The sequence below is a fragment of the Erythrolamprus reginae genome, chromosome 2, assembly GCF_031021105.1.
Source record: "Erythrolamprus reginae isolate rEryReg1 chromosome 2, rEryReg1.hap1, whole genome shotgun sequence".
Classification (NCBI taxonomy): domain Eukaryota; kingdom Metazoa; phylum Chordata; class Lepidosauria; order Squamata; family Dipsadidae; genus Erythrolamprus; species Erythrolamprus reginae.
Window position 1 is genome coordinate 235,567,978 of NC_091951.1, and position 14,936 is coordinate 235,582,913.

At 36.0% G+C, this 14,936-nt stretch overlaps 1 protein-coding gene across 1 annotated transcript in view; it reads left to right on the forward strand.

Moving 5' to 3' along the window:
- DCAF10 (DDB1 and CUL4 associated factor 10) overlaps window positions 1-3,307 on the forward strand; it is a 29,232-nt gene extending 25,925 nt beyond the window's left edge. Inside the window, exons 5-7 of the mRNA XM_070742256.1 lie at window positions 176-286; window positions 432-577; window positions 2,015-3,307. Coding sequence (XP_070598357.1) covers window positions 176-286; window positions 432-577; window positions 2,015-2,383 — 626 coding nt within the window. The 3' untranslated portion in view covers window positions 2,384-3,307. The remainder of the gene's footprint in view (window positions 1-175; window positions 287-431; window positions 578-2,014) is intronic.
- Window positions 3,308-14,936: the final 11,629 nt, after the last annotated feature.

The following is a 14,936-nucleotide window of genomic DNA, read 5'->3' on the forward strand; positions in this document are numbered from 1 at the left end:
AAACATGCCTGGGATAAACATATATCCATCCTAAGATAAAATACAGGAAATAGTATAAGGGCAGACTAGATGGACCAGGAGGTCTTTTTCTGCCGTCAGACTTCTATGTTTCTATGTTTCTATTTAACTCTGGTTTTGTGTTTGATGTCACCTCATCTTGCTTTTCCATTCCCAGATCTGGGATCTGTCACTCCACCTGGTCCTAGAAGTGCTGAGTCACCAGGACACCAAGGAGATTCAGGCCCACGTACTGAGAAACATACAGTACGAGTAACCCAGCGAGAAGGTAGGTAAAACAAGTAAAGGACTAATTGCAAAATCTGAGCGACTTCTGTATGGCAAGGGCTTAGAGCACAAAGTGCTCTTTCCTATTGGACAACGAGGGAATTAAAAGGGGTGTTAATTGTAGCAATGCCGTTCTGTTCCCTTAGGTGGATCTCCACGTAATAGTCTTGAGGTTCTCACCCCAGAGGTTCCTGGCGAGAGGGATCGGGGCAACTGCATTACATCACTGCAGCTCCATCCCAAGGGATGGGCGACACTTCTTCGATGTTCAAGTAACACTGATGATCAGGAGGTAAAAATAGGGCGATGATAATGGTGCATAAGTATGTTGATCGTGTTCTTGGAGAAAAACCGAAGGTCTTTTGTCTAATAATGGAATAGAAGTGAATTGTCACTCCATTGATAGAATTAGAAATGCAGAATAAATGTGGAGCAGCGTGGACAGTTGTAATCTTGAGTTGCAGTGTTTGCTTCATTTGGATCATTTGAATGATGTGGTAAACTGAGCTTGGCTGAAAACAACGCAGTTGAACATCTGGTTCATTATTTTGCTTCATTCTCATCACGTTTCAAGGTAATGGGAAAGTGAACCCAAGAACAAGGGGGCACAATCTGAAGTTAGTTGAGGGAAAGATCAGAAGCAATGTGGGAAAATATTATTTTACTGAAAGAGTAGTAGATGCTTGGAACAAACTTCCAGCAGACGTGGTTGGTAAATCCACAGTCACTGAATTTAAACATGCCTGGGATAAACATAGATCCATCCTAAGATAAAATACAGGAAATATAAGGGCAGACTAGACGGACTATGAGATCTTTTTCTGCCGTCAATCTTCTATGTTTCTAACACGTTATCCTTTGTGAAAATGTCTGAAAGACATGGCAAAATGTCATATTCTCAGCTTGTTTTGGTTCCAAGAATTCAGGATAGAGATAGGCAAAAGGAAATACAAATGTGTAATGGATTGAGTAGAATTGCATAGACAAAGGTAGTCTTTGCCAACCAGGATTTAGCCCAGGCGAAACAGTTATTAAGCGAGTTTTGTCCGATTTTGATGGTCTTTCTCAGTTGTTAAGTTAATCTCTGCAGTTAAGTTAGTAAGTGAATTTGGCTTTGCCATTGACTGTTTGTCAGAAGGTCGCAAAAGGTGATCTCGTGACTTCAAAATGTTGTAACTGTTATAAGTCAGTTGCCAACTGTTTGAATTTTGATCAAGTGACTATGGGGATGCTGCAGGGGTCATAAAGGTGAATAACAGTGCTGTTGCAACTTTAAACTGTCACTAAATGAACTCTTGTATGTTGAGGACTATCTGTATCAGAGCCCAATAGCTTAGATGTCCTGAAAGGGGATTAGAAAATTCACAAAGGACAAGGTTTTATATGAACTCAATGATTAAAAAGAAATGTCTACGTTCGCAAATTGCATTTCTCTGAACTCAACAAGTTATAACCATAGTTATAGCTATTGCTTCTGCCCATGTAATTAACTATAACGTAACATTGTGCACAGTGCTACTGAATGAATCTAAATAGCAGCAGCTAAACCAATCCTGGCTAATTTAGGGAGGGTTTAGAATTTAATATTTAAATGGGAGACAACAAAGAAGCACTGGTAAACTGTCCATATTATTTACGCGAACGCTTCCGTGAAATAGAGAGATTTATGCAGTATCTTTATCTAGATTGATATAACATTAAATGTTATTTCCTCCCCTACTTTCTGTAGTGGACCTGTGTTTATGAATTCCAAGAAGGAGCACCAGTCCGGCCAGTTTCCCCTCGCTGTTCCCTCAGATTGACTCATTGCATCGAAGAAGCCAATGTAGGCCAGGGCTATATTAAAGAACTCTGTTTCAGCCCAGATGGCCGAATGATCTCCTCCCCACATGGCTACGGAATCCGTTTATTGGGGTTTGACACCCAGTGCAGCGAACTGATTGACTGCTTGCCCAAAGAAGCCGCCCCCTTGCAAGAGATCCGTTCACTCTACTCGCATGGTGATGTGGTTCTGACTACCAAGTTCTCTCCAACGCACTGTCAGATTGCCTCTGGGTGCCTTAGTGGTCGTGTTTCTTTATATCAGCCAAAGTTCTAGGCTCCCCTTGCCTTCAAAGGAACATCTCTCTGTTTTTTTTAATTACTTCAGTTTAGTTGGAGTGTTTGCTTTTTTTAAACAAGTCTTGTAAATTTGGACAAGTACAGAGTTAATATTGGACTTAAAACTGATTCCAAGTCCAGTCCTTTATGTGTGCTGTGACTAAATTTGCACATTAGACTTTTGTGTACATTACATCTCTCCGCTCCTGATAATTCCATCCGTATTTAGAGGTAGCTTGGTAGCACTTGTGAACCTTGTTTTTTCTGTGTGTCTCTTCGTGCAAGATGTTGGATGGACTTGAAGGAGGGAAAACAACCAGTTAAAACCTGTCTGCTGCTTTGTATCAAAGGAGTGGAGATCAGCTCATGATTTCTGGATTTTGATGTGTATTTTCTCCTAAGTAATAGAGCACTTTCTTGCACATTACACTAAGTATAGCCAGCATTTACATTATTTTTTTCCTGAACAACTAAATAGACTGTTATTATTACTTTTCTATATATTTTTTTGCTGTGGTTCAGTTTGTAGACTGGTACTCTTTATGAACTGTGCAGTGTTAATTATCACTCTGTGCTCCCCCACACAAACCTCTCATCTAGGCCTGTCCTTGACTTGCTGGAGAAAATTAATTGGGAACTGAATAACTTAACACTTTTTTCTTTCACAAATCTCTGTTAAAGGAGCATCTTCTGTTAAGTTTATTGGACATAGATTGGAGAATGGAGTATGTGCCCAACCATATATATTTACAATCCAGTAGGAAAATCTATGCCACAAACGTCAGTGGAGTGAACCGGAGGTCGTAAGCAAATAAACTTTGGTGGACCTTTAATTCTTCTGTTCATTTGAAAAAGGCTGGTGCTGGGAAACATCCTGAGGCTGAACTTTGAAATTGAATAAAATCTCTTTTTTTTAATGTCAGTTTTAACTGAATGCTGCTCAGTGCTGTACTTATGTTTGCAACCTGATTAAGGCTAGTTGGCTTTTGATGTGCCTTGCAAACCCCCACAGGTAAGCTATAGTATGTGGGGGGGGGGATCCTTAGTGCGCACACCTTACACCATATGTTGCAAGATTATAGATCATTTTGTGTGTGTGTGTATGTATATGAATATATATGTGTGTGTGTATGTGTGTATATGTATGTATATAGTGTGTGTGTGTGTGTGTGTGTGTAAAATCACCAGCTGTATATTAAAATCAAAAGATTTTGCAAAACTAAATATTTTTTTCTGTTCCAAAAGTAACACATTTTACTACGGTAGCATATTCACATGTGAGAACATGTCGTAATAACTTGGCAGTGATACCTCTGAAGATTTTTTAAAAAAATCAGAACTCCTTTTTGTTATCCAATAGTGGTATAAGCAGAATAGCTTATACAGTACTAGAAGATTGAAGGCATAAAAAAAAATGTGTATCAGTTTATGCAATCCTGCAAGTAAGGTGACAGATCATTGACTCCCTGGAATTGACATGTGAAGTGTTCAGTTAATTGAGAGCCATTTGGAGACTTTAATGTTTTTACCAGACTCTCATTCCTACCTGTTTAAAGTTAAACCATCTAAAATATGATATTTTTCTGTCTGGTGTCCTGAAAATTAACATGATTGCATGCCTGAATGATCATTTTTTTTAAAGAAAGCGATGTTTCCAGTAGGATGGCAAGTTTCATTTAGCAATTAGTTGCTCTGCAAGTTGTTCTGAAAATTATGTCAAGTACAGAATATAAATCAGCTCAGAAAAATATCACATTTGAGATAATAGATGTCTAAATGCTATTCTGAAAAAATGTGTTGATTGATTGTCAGAATTGTTAGTGTAGCCACTTTAATAAGAAACTTGTGGCATGTGGGATTAGAATGTAGCTGTTGATCACCATATGCTCTGTAGATGATTTAATTGTAGATTATTAACATATACGAACAAGTCCAAAGCTATGCTGTCTGGAATATATCTTAAGTTAGACATAAAATGGAATGGCAGACAATACCTACACTTCTTGTCTTCTGGTGATTCAGTCTTCGTTTAATATTTTTCATCATCAGAGTTGAGTCTCTAGCCATCTATTTTAATGACTACAACTATTTTCTTAATCCAAAGCCTGCTTAGCCACATTTTAAAATGGTGCTTTTGTGCATGTGAGAGAAAGGTAAACAAATATATTGTAGATATGAGATTAATACAATTTTGATTTTAAATTAAGTACACATTTTTTGCTGGATGACCTGAATTAGCTAGATATGCCCACTTAATCAGTTATTGAATTTTAAAATGAAATCAGATCTAAAATCAATCCGCAGATCAAAGCTGTGTGGTTTGAGTCCAATCTTATTTTTTTCTTTTTAATGTATTTTTTCCTTAACATTTTTAGAACATGTGCATGTCTGTTCAAATTTTATATATATATATATATACCCCAAAGGCATTTTAAAAAAAACAGGAAGAGCTGAGCCAGAAAACCAAAAAATAGAAAATGCTGGTTGTTGACTATTCTGCCTCTAATTGGGCTGCAGAGAGAAGTACTGTAATCCATGGCTTATCATAGATAATTAATCTGTAAATAAAAATATATATGTGGCTAGATCAATTGTTGGAAAAGGAAATGGAGAGCAGGTCCTTGAAAGCTTGTTAAAATTTCGAATGAATGGCAAGCATATAGATAGACGGCATCATCATAAATACTTATTTTGGTCTACCTAAACATTGAATGTTGGGACACACTCTCCCTTCCCCTCAACCCCAAAATCTATTTTAGGGTAAACATTAATCTTCCTACAGCATCTAAACTCTATATGATTCCTGTATTCCTGGGATAAAGAGAGAAATGTCTGCGTGCTTTTATATATGTACTTGATTTCTTGTCTTTTCTTTTCAATTAGAGATCTTCCTGTATAGTTGCTTGGTTTTAACATAAGTGTGAATAATTTTGGATGTCCACTCAGTAATAATCTTCCAAGACTACACTTTGTGAGAACTGGCATGTTATTCAGGATCTGAAAACATTATTCTTACATTTTGTAACTAGTTATAATATTTACAGAGTAAAAAAGAATTAAAGTGCTTGGTTAAGCTTTTGAGTTACGGTATATCTGTCAGAAATAAACCTAAGGCTTAATGAATTTACAGAGTAAGAAGGGAGATTCTTGATATGCTAGATTTTTTTAGAGGAGCAGGGTGATGCACAGAAGATTCATGGTGCTTAAAACTGCATGTATAGTACAAGCCAGTGATCAGTTTTGTGTATGTATGGGTTACTAATTCTGCACTAAGAAATATACACATATATATATATATATACATAAAATGGAAATTTTCCTTGGTTCAGTTGCCAGAATTTGAATTCTGCTTATCTTTTATGCAGGATAAGATTGCATAAAAGTGATTCTGGAGATTAAAAATAAGTATTTTGCGGATAAATGTGTAGCTCCTGTGTTTTAGCATATTCTTGTGAAACTGACTCACCCATGATAAAAGGTTCTTTGACTAGTCAGGAAAATTTGAGAAAGTGAACTGTATGTGCATATTGCACATGCAAAAGCATAGCGCAACCTTTAAGTGCACAATTTGCAGGTTGCACTGTTGAATTCTTAGTTTTTTAAAAAAGCAAGTTATTTGATGAAGGAAATTTCTTCCTTTGATGCCCTTGAGAATTGCTGTGATTTGGAGCAGTAGATAGCATACATATAAGACAGATGAATCTGAACTGATCCAGGTTTATATTGTCTTAGTTTGTCATCTTACATTTTACCTTTAGAGCTCTTTTTTCACTACAAGATTCATAGGATAAGAAGCAGGGTTTCTTTTGAATTTTCATTCAAAAAGAGCAATGGTTTTCTGAAATGGAGAGTGCCTTTTTGCTAATGTCAATCTTATACAGTTCCATTGACTTTAACACTAAAATACTGCTGGTAAATGTCACCCCAAAATTCAATTAGTTGGCTATGTAGTTGAGGATATTAATATACTTCAAAAAAGATCAAATGCTGTATTTGGAATGAAATAATGGCTGCCTAGATGATAATAACTTAAAGTACAATCATGTTAATAGAGTCTTCACTATTACTACCGGTAGCAAGAGTTGCTTAGCGAGTGGGGAGCTATATAATGGAATGAATGAGTGAATCATCCGTATGAATGAATCAATATGTTATGGTATCAAAAATTATGTTTCAAGATTTATGTAATTTTCTTTCAGATAATATTCCAGTATTAGCTTAAAATTATTTTTGTTTACTCAGTTTATTTTGATAATGCAAAAGCTTCTAGCATGGTAATTTTTTACCTATTTATTAAATTTCTCAAATATTTTACAGTATAAACTATTGTCACACACCCAAAATTTACTGAGTAGTAAAATTCTGCAACATGTGGAACAGTATGCATAGGGAACAAATACTTTGCATTGAATTTCTGGCATCTCCCTATGGTAAATTTAGTGGCCAATAAATAAAAAGAGAAAGAAAAGAGAGAGAGGAAAGGAAGGAAGGAAGGAAGAAAAAAAAGGAAGGAAAGAAAGAAAAAAGAGAAGCAAAGAGAAAGAAAGAAAGAAAGAAAGAAAGAAAGAAAGAAAGAAAGAAAGAGAGTCTGGCATCAGATGTGAAATGGCTTCTGCCTTAATGAGGGAGATGGCATGAATTAGTTGTAAAATACATACGCACACACTCCTTGAATTGGATAACTAATGAATGGACGATAAAAGGCTTTTTCGGTCATTCCTATGGTTTTTGCAAGCTAAGTACCAAAACACTAATTCCAGCCACTGAAAAGCAGCCCCTCCAATTCTAATACCATTTTCAAGTATATTTTTTACAACCCTAAGAACTAGAACATTTTCTTTAAAAACAAACCAACCCAAGTTGTTGGGATTCCCAGGAAGCATTTTGCACTTTCCCCAATCCCAATAGAATTCTAACATGCAACTATGAAGATGATTTGATATTTGGATTACCCCAATCTAACTCTTCCCAAAGCTTTAAAAATCTGCAGTAGAAATTACAGAGAGTAATTGAATGTGGTTTGTATTTTTTAGTAGTGTTGAATTTATTGTACTGCAATCATCGGTGTAAATTATATATTGCATTGCATTTTTAAAAACATCCTACCTCATGTCATGCTTTTCTTTTTATAAAATAATGTATGCTCATTTTTAAAATTAGCATACAGTCATTCCTTTTCAAAATGCAGAAAGCCAGCAGTGCAAACAGACTATCTTTATTTTAAGCAATTGAGAATGGCCCCTTGAAGCAAAGCAAGGCTGTTCATTATTCTGCATGTAGTACTAGAATGCTGCTGTGCCCCCCCCCAGTCTGAGTCCTCCAGATGTGTTGGATTACAACCTCTGTAATCCAGTCTCCATGAATTTTGCCTGTTTTTTTACATCACTTCTCTAATTACTGCTAGACATATTGATTTAGTGCAATAATGATGAACCTGCCACACGAGCTGTTGCCATAGCTCAGCTCCAACGTGCATGTTTGTGCTGGTCAGCTGGTTTTTGTCTCACACTGACCCTCTGGGAGGGTGTTTTTTGCTTCCAGAGACCCTCCAGGGGGGATGGGGGAGGATGTTTTTACCCTCTCCCGGGTCCAGGGAAGCCTTTGGGGCCTGGGGAGGGCAAAACACGAGCCTACCAGAAGTTGGGAAACAGGCCATTTCCAGCCTCCAGAGGACCTCCATGGGGTGGGGGAAGCTGTTTTCGCCCTCCCAGGGCATTGAATTAGGGCTGTGGGCACTCGTGCATGTGCAGTAGCACCCACTCACTCTTTATCGGCACCTGAGGATAAAAAGGTTCGCCATCACTGATTTAGGGCTTCAAAACCTTAATCAAATTATATACTATGCTGAACTTAAAACTAGTTTCAGAAACATTCAGTAATTCACTGAACTTTCTGTCTGGTAGTTATCCTTAAAACATTTAGTAATGTTAAATTAGATAGTATTGGCCACATGGCTTTTAAAAATGAAGAAACAACATTAGAGTGGGAATGTTTTGAACTTAGTTATTATTTTGGCTTAATGGAAATTAGCATTTGACTTTCTTAAAATCCTAGGGACAATCTCTGTTCCTTAATAAGGGAAAAGTAGCCTGATTATAAAAATGTAGCATTCAAAATTAACATTCTTATGCATGTCTTTTGAAAGATCTCCAGTAAACATTAGCTATAGCTATAACTGATTCATACCACATTTTCCTCTTTACATTTATCGTTTATTTCTATAAGCATCTTTTGCATCTGTTTGTGATTCCGATAAGAATATGTACTATGCCCATATATGCTTTAAATGAATAGCTTAATCATATTTTTGTCCCATTGTTTATTACACTGTAGAAAGCATGACATATCAGCCAAAGCAGATACATTTATTGAGTTTGATACATTGATACAAAAACCTTATAAGAGTTTATCAAAACACTACTGATATGTACAACTGTAATTGTTGCTGAATATACACTGAGTGCAGTAATATACATCAGATTTCAGAGTGGATAAATCTTAGTACTGTATTTATAGGGGTAAAAAAGATTTCTACTGATAAAACATTGCCACAAAGGATGTGAAAAATCAGATCATGTTTCAGTGATATTGAAATCAGATTAGAATTTGTTGAGCTGATTTCAAAAGGATATAGAGCGGACAGTAAATTTGCCATATATTCCAAGTTCAAAATTTGCATTGAAAAAAGTTGGCAACATCACCTGAAAGACAGCTGGCCCAACAACACTGATCTTCTGGTAACACTAAGAAAATGAAGGATTTTGGGGGATCAAAATGTTGAAGCTCTATATTGTCTCTAAGGAACAAGAGTACACACATTCTCAAACATGCCCCTGAGTTAATTTCTTAGCATGCAAATTCATGTGGAAAGTATTCCTTGAGCATGAAACCAAGTGCTTTGACATTGTATACCGGCTATAGATGATCAGAATTGGAAGCTTGTTACATATTTTACATGTTTTTCAAATATTTTTATAGGATATCTCTGACCACCTAAATACTTTCTTTTCCCCTTTTTTGTAATGAATGTCAGGGATCCTGTTGGTTTTAATTCTAAAGCATGGAGAAGGCTGGAATTTTAAATAAACATACTGTGGAATAAACTGTTGATGCGACTGAACATATTTCATGGACAGGATTTCATTGCAAAAGTTGGCAGATATTTGATGAGTTCTGTAAAAATATGATTTAGCCTTTTAAAGTTAGCTTTGGGGAGTATGGATCTCAAAATATCAATCACATTTCTACTTATATGGAAAATAGTTGCATAAAAATCTACAAGTTTCCAGCTTCAGTCTAAAAAGGATTAGGTATGACTTCCACATGTGTATGAATTCTATACAGTGGTTTTTGGAATTCCTTGTATCAGCATCTGATACTAGTTTTGGAAGGGAGAACTTTCCTCCCATTTAAAGATAATTGTGGAAAACTGTTGAGTGGAATTTAGATACTGTTGCAGGAAAAACAAGCTTACAGGTTCAAGGAAATAGAGACCACATGGAGGTGGAGTAACTCAGGTTACTGGACATCCGGGATCTAATGTTACCCACTTCAATACCTTTACAATGGAGAATTACTTTCCAAATGTCAAAACAGAAGAGTGAAAAAATGGATGTAAATGGATAGAAAAATGTACATTGATCTAAAGCCAGTTCTTTAAATAATTTGCATCCCATTTGTTAATAGCTTTGTTGTGTCAGCTTATTTGAAAACATATTTCCATCTCGTGCAAAAATATTTTTTTAAATATGGAAGTACAAATTTGTGCATGTAGAGTACTTTGAAATTATTTCATAATAAAAGGTGTACATTTTAAATACATCTACAAGAACTGTCTAGGAAATGTATTTACTCTTACACGGGTGATGTAAATGTTTGAACAATTTCTCTTGCTTGCTTAATAAACACTTCACATTCATACTCTGAATTTGTTGCTCGTGTTTCAGTAATGTGTAGTTGTCTTTTAGATTTTTTAAACTCTGAACATGGACAGACTAAAATATTCAGTAATGTAGATCAATTAAATATCTTTAAACTACTAGTATTCAAAACTACTTAGATAATGTTTAATATGTTTCAAGTATTAAGTGTTTCAATTATAAATTTTCTCTGGTCTACACTATATCAGGCACCAATGTAAAGGATTATGTGCTTAATTCTGCAGAAACTCAAATTCATCTGTTGTTTACATAGCTGGATTCATAGTACAGTATGAAAACATAATACAGTATTTGCTTTGTTTTAGCTTAATATTGTGAATTCAATTATTCAAGCAATGATTAACCAATCACATCTTACTGAAATGAGTGCCCCAGCTAGTAAACGCAATCAGATTCCACTAAACTCTATAGAGGGTGTGATTCAATTGCACAGTGACATCTTTTGTTTTAAAGACAAAAAATGCTTTCCAGAAACAATTCTGATACCAGAGTGGAGTAAGAAATTAGTACAAAAAGGAGGAAGATGAAATTAGATAAAAATATGTTCCCAAGTAGACTTTCCTATAGAAAATCCTATATTATTTTTATATGTTGGATAGAAAACATTATAATGAAGTTGGATATAATTGACATCTCTTTATTAAATCATATTTGTATTGTTGAGTTCATTGAAAACGTGTACAGCATTGGCTTTATGCCCTGAGCACTAGCTGAATCTAAATGCTGTTTTTTTCAAGAAACACTAACATTACTTAGATGCTGCTAATACTGTTATAAATAACCTAATTGTGCTTATTTGGGTCTTACTTCAGCTGCTTCTACATGGATTCCCATTCAACTGCAACTTCTGAATAAGAAGAAAAGGAGTATTGGGCTAAAATAAATTGATCTGGTGTTAAATTGAAATTCAAGGTTATAATTTTAAACCTTTTCCTCCTTCCAGCCTGATTTAATCCAAGTTTATTTATTTATTTATTTTGTATTCAATCGTGTGTGTCTGTCTGTTTGGATTAATTGCCCTGTAATTACGGGCGGTTGGCACACGCCGGCATTTATTTTTACATTTTACAAATTTTTTGCCAAGTTCGTTGTTAAGCGAATTACTGTATTTAAGTCAATCGTGGTGGCTAAGGAAATCTGGCTTCCCCTATTTACTTTGTTTGTTGGAAGCTGGCTGGAAAGGTTACAGATGGTGATGCCATGATCCCGAGACAGTACAACTATCATAAATATATGCCAATTGCCAAGTGCCCAAATTTTAATCACGTGACCATGGGGATGCTGCAACGGTTGTGTCCCTTATTTCAGTGTTGTTAACATAGGTCATTAAACAAAATGATGTAAATTGTGGACCACTTGGATTATGTATTCTGATCTATTACTGTACTTGTTTACATAGAAGTTTCTTCATTGAGAGCGGATTCAGGCAGAGGGTATCTTTCTCCCTTCTCTAGTTTGAAGCAATTCACACATCCCCAAATCCAGTTTATTGTTCTGAATGGCAGAATAAAAGAAATGTACTTTTCTCCTATGCTTATTCCAAGAGCCAAATTGGTGTCCATTGCTCAGAACTTCAGTTATCCCTGGAGAAGAGATTTTCAGCTAAAATCAAATTGGGAAGTTTTACAGGTAGTCCTTGACCATAATTGAGCCCAAAATTTATTGCTAAGCGAGACAGTTAAATGAGCTATGCCCCATTTTCTTGCCACAGTTAGTGAAGTGGTTAAAGTTAACAGTTGTTAAATGAACATGGCTTCCCTATTGACTTTGCTTGCCGGAAGGTTGCAAATCACATGACTTGGGACCATGCAAATGTCATAAATAAATGTCAATTGTTGAGGTCTGAATTTTGATCCCATGACCATGGGGATGTTGCACTGGTTGTTAACTGTGGAAAAACTATCATAAATTACTTTCCCCCCCCAGGGCTGTTGTAAAAGTCACTAGATGAATAGTTGTAAGTCAAAGACTACCTCTAGTTGAGATTGGATTATAAAACAATTAATCTTTTCTTGTTTACTACCGTTTCCCGCAAAATAAGTCACCCCCGAAAGTAAGACATAGGAGAGTTTTTATAAAATTGCCTAATATAAGGCATCCCCTGAAAATAAGACGGAGACGTTTTGTTTCGCAGCATTCCCAAACAGAACATATATAACACTGCCGTCCCTAAATTGCATACCAAAATGCTGCATCAATCAGATTTAAAACACATCCAACACACATCCAACATGTGACTGCATGTTTGGATGCGTTTTTGCAGCAGGATACAGGACACAATTCATTGGGGAAAAATAAGACGACGTAGCACATCTTTGGGAGCTGTCTTATTTTCGGGGAAACACGGTAGTAAAATACTCATCCTTTGCTAATAAGGGTAGTTGCCAACATAAAATCATTTCTTCAGCAATGGTTTGCAGTAGGGATCAAGTCTTTCTCTACTTGTACTAAATTACGACACACATATGATAATATCTGTTGTTGTGTAATGTATTCTCTTGGCAGAGCCTTTCCAGCTCTGGGACAAGCTTAAATGTTAAATGCCATGCATGAGCAGACATAAGAGCTATAAAATAGGAGTTGTTTTTTTTTAAAAAAAAGTTTCAGCCTGTGGAACTGGCTAGCTTAAAAATATATATTCCTGGAACTCTGATTAAGAGGCAATACTCTAGTAAGAACTGGCTGCACCTGAGTGAATTTGTGTGCGTGGGCACGCACATGCTCTTAGCTTCCTTAAGAAGCCGGGGATTTTGTGGGAAACAATTTCTGAAATGCTGGTATAAAATTTAGTAGGCTTTTGTCACTCATTATCTATTTATTAACCTGGAAGTTAAGTTAAATGATTGCAATGAGTTGGAAAGAGGCAATAGAGGCAGGTTAGGAATCAGCAAAGGGGGTCGAGAGAAAATTTTATGCCAGTCTAGTTTTCTGCTCTCATGAATGGCTGAGTAATAGTTTAACTCATCAGTGGGAAATGGTCCACAGACAGTAGATAAGCAGAGTTTGCTCTGTTTAATTAGCATGGAGATGAAGAGCTACTCCTTCCTCAGAGGTTTACATTTATTTGTGTGTGATGCAGGCCTTTGGTGGTCTCATGGTAACTGCACACTTCAATTTCCAATGCTACACTCCCAGTCCAACCCCTTGCTTAGCAATCCACAACTAGAGCATTTCCAGATGGCCTTCCAGCCTCTGTTGAAATACTTATAGGAAAAGTATTATAGGAAAAGCTACCATCTTGGGAGGCAGATTCTCCCATTGCTGAAGGTAGGAAATTTTTCCTGATGACCTATCAAAATCTGTTTTTTCATAATTAAAACCAATTTTGCATCTATTTTCTGAAATAATGCTGAAGAAATCTACTATCTTCTCCGTGACAGTTTTTCAGAGAGATAGTCCTTGTTTAGTAATTGCTTAGTACAACAACCATTCAGTTACAACAGTAAAGAAAAAGTAACTGTGCGTGACCAGTCCTCACATTCAGGACCTTCTTCTGTCTGTGATGCAAAGGAAACCTGAAGTAAAATCATTCTGCTCAATGACCAAGTTGCCAAACCACAGGACTACCTATACGTCAGCTATCTTATCTTCTCCGGGTTAAACATTCTGAATGCCACCAATTACGTTTTTCCTTCCAAGATTCTCAATATCTTATTACTCAAAACACACTTCAACTTGTCAAGTGTCCTTTCCAAAATACCATGTTGAGAACTGAACTCAATGATCCAGATATGGTCTTATCATAGAGAGGAACAATGAATTGTTAACTTGATAATCTACTGTTGTTGCAGGCTAGCACATGTCAACATCTATTTCAGTTCATGCTCCAGTTGAGATTCACCAAGACATAAGAGTTCCTCTTCATAAGTGCTGTTGCATACCCTACATATATGGCTTTGATTTTACTCACAAAAATGAAGGATTTTGCATTTGTTCTTGTTGAAACTGAAGTTGTTGAGATTTTCCTGAATCTTGATACTGGTTCCCAAGTTACTTGGTTCATCACTCCTTTGTGTCAAAGTTTGTTTCTAAACCTTGTCAAAGCCAGGTATAGATAAGCTAAGCATTACAAAGCAAACATACAAACTGGAGTAACAGTATACCAATGTAATATTTTCCAGTGTAACTCAGAGCCAATGGCATACGTTCTGCCCTTGTTAGACAAAACGACATACTATTTTTGGGAATATTTTCCTGAAGACTATGCATCCTTGTTTGTTTTTAATTGGCTGGTTAAAAGGTAATCAGTAACTTTATTATTAACATCTCCATCTTACTGCTTAATTTTATCATCAGGTGATGCTTAAAACCATGAATACAGAAGCAACCTGTTTCACATAATGCTGTATTTAATCAGATGTTTAAAGCCATGCTAGTTTCTGTAGTTCATCTTAATGAGCAACTTAATTAATGTTTGTATTGCTAGGAGAAACATTTTTTAACAAAGTAACTTGCCTGAGCTTTACATGCAACTTGACATCCATAAAAGAGCAAATGTATCCAAAGTAAGACTATTAAGAAACAAGAAAGCAATATCAATACTCAACACTCATTTTCCTTTGACTTGGTTAAATATTAAAGGTTATTGTTAGGGCAGAAGGCGGCATTTTT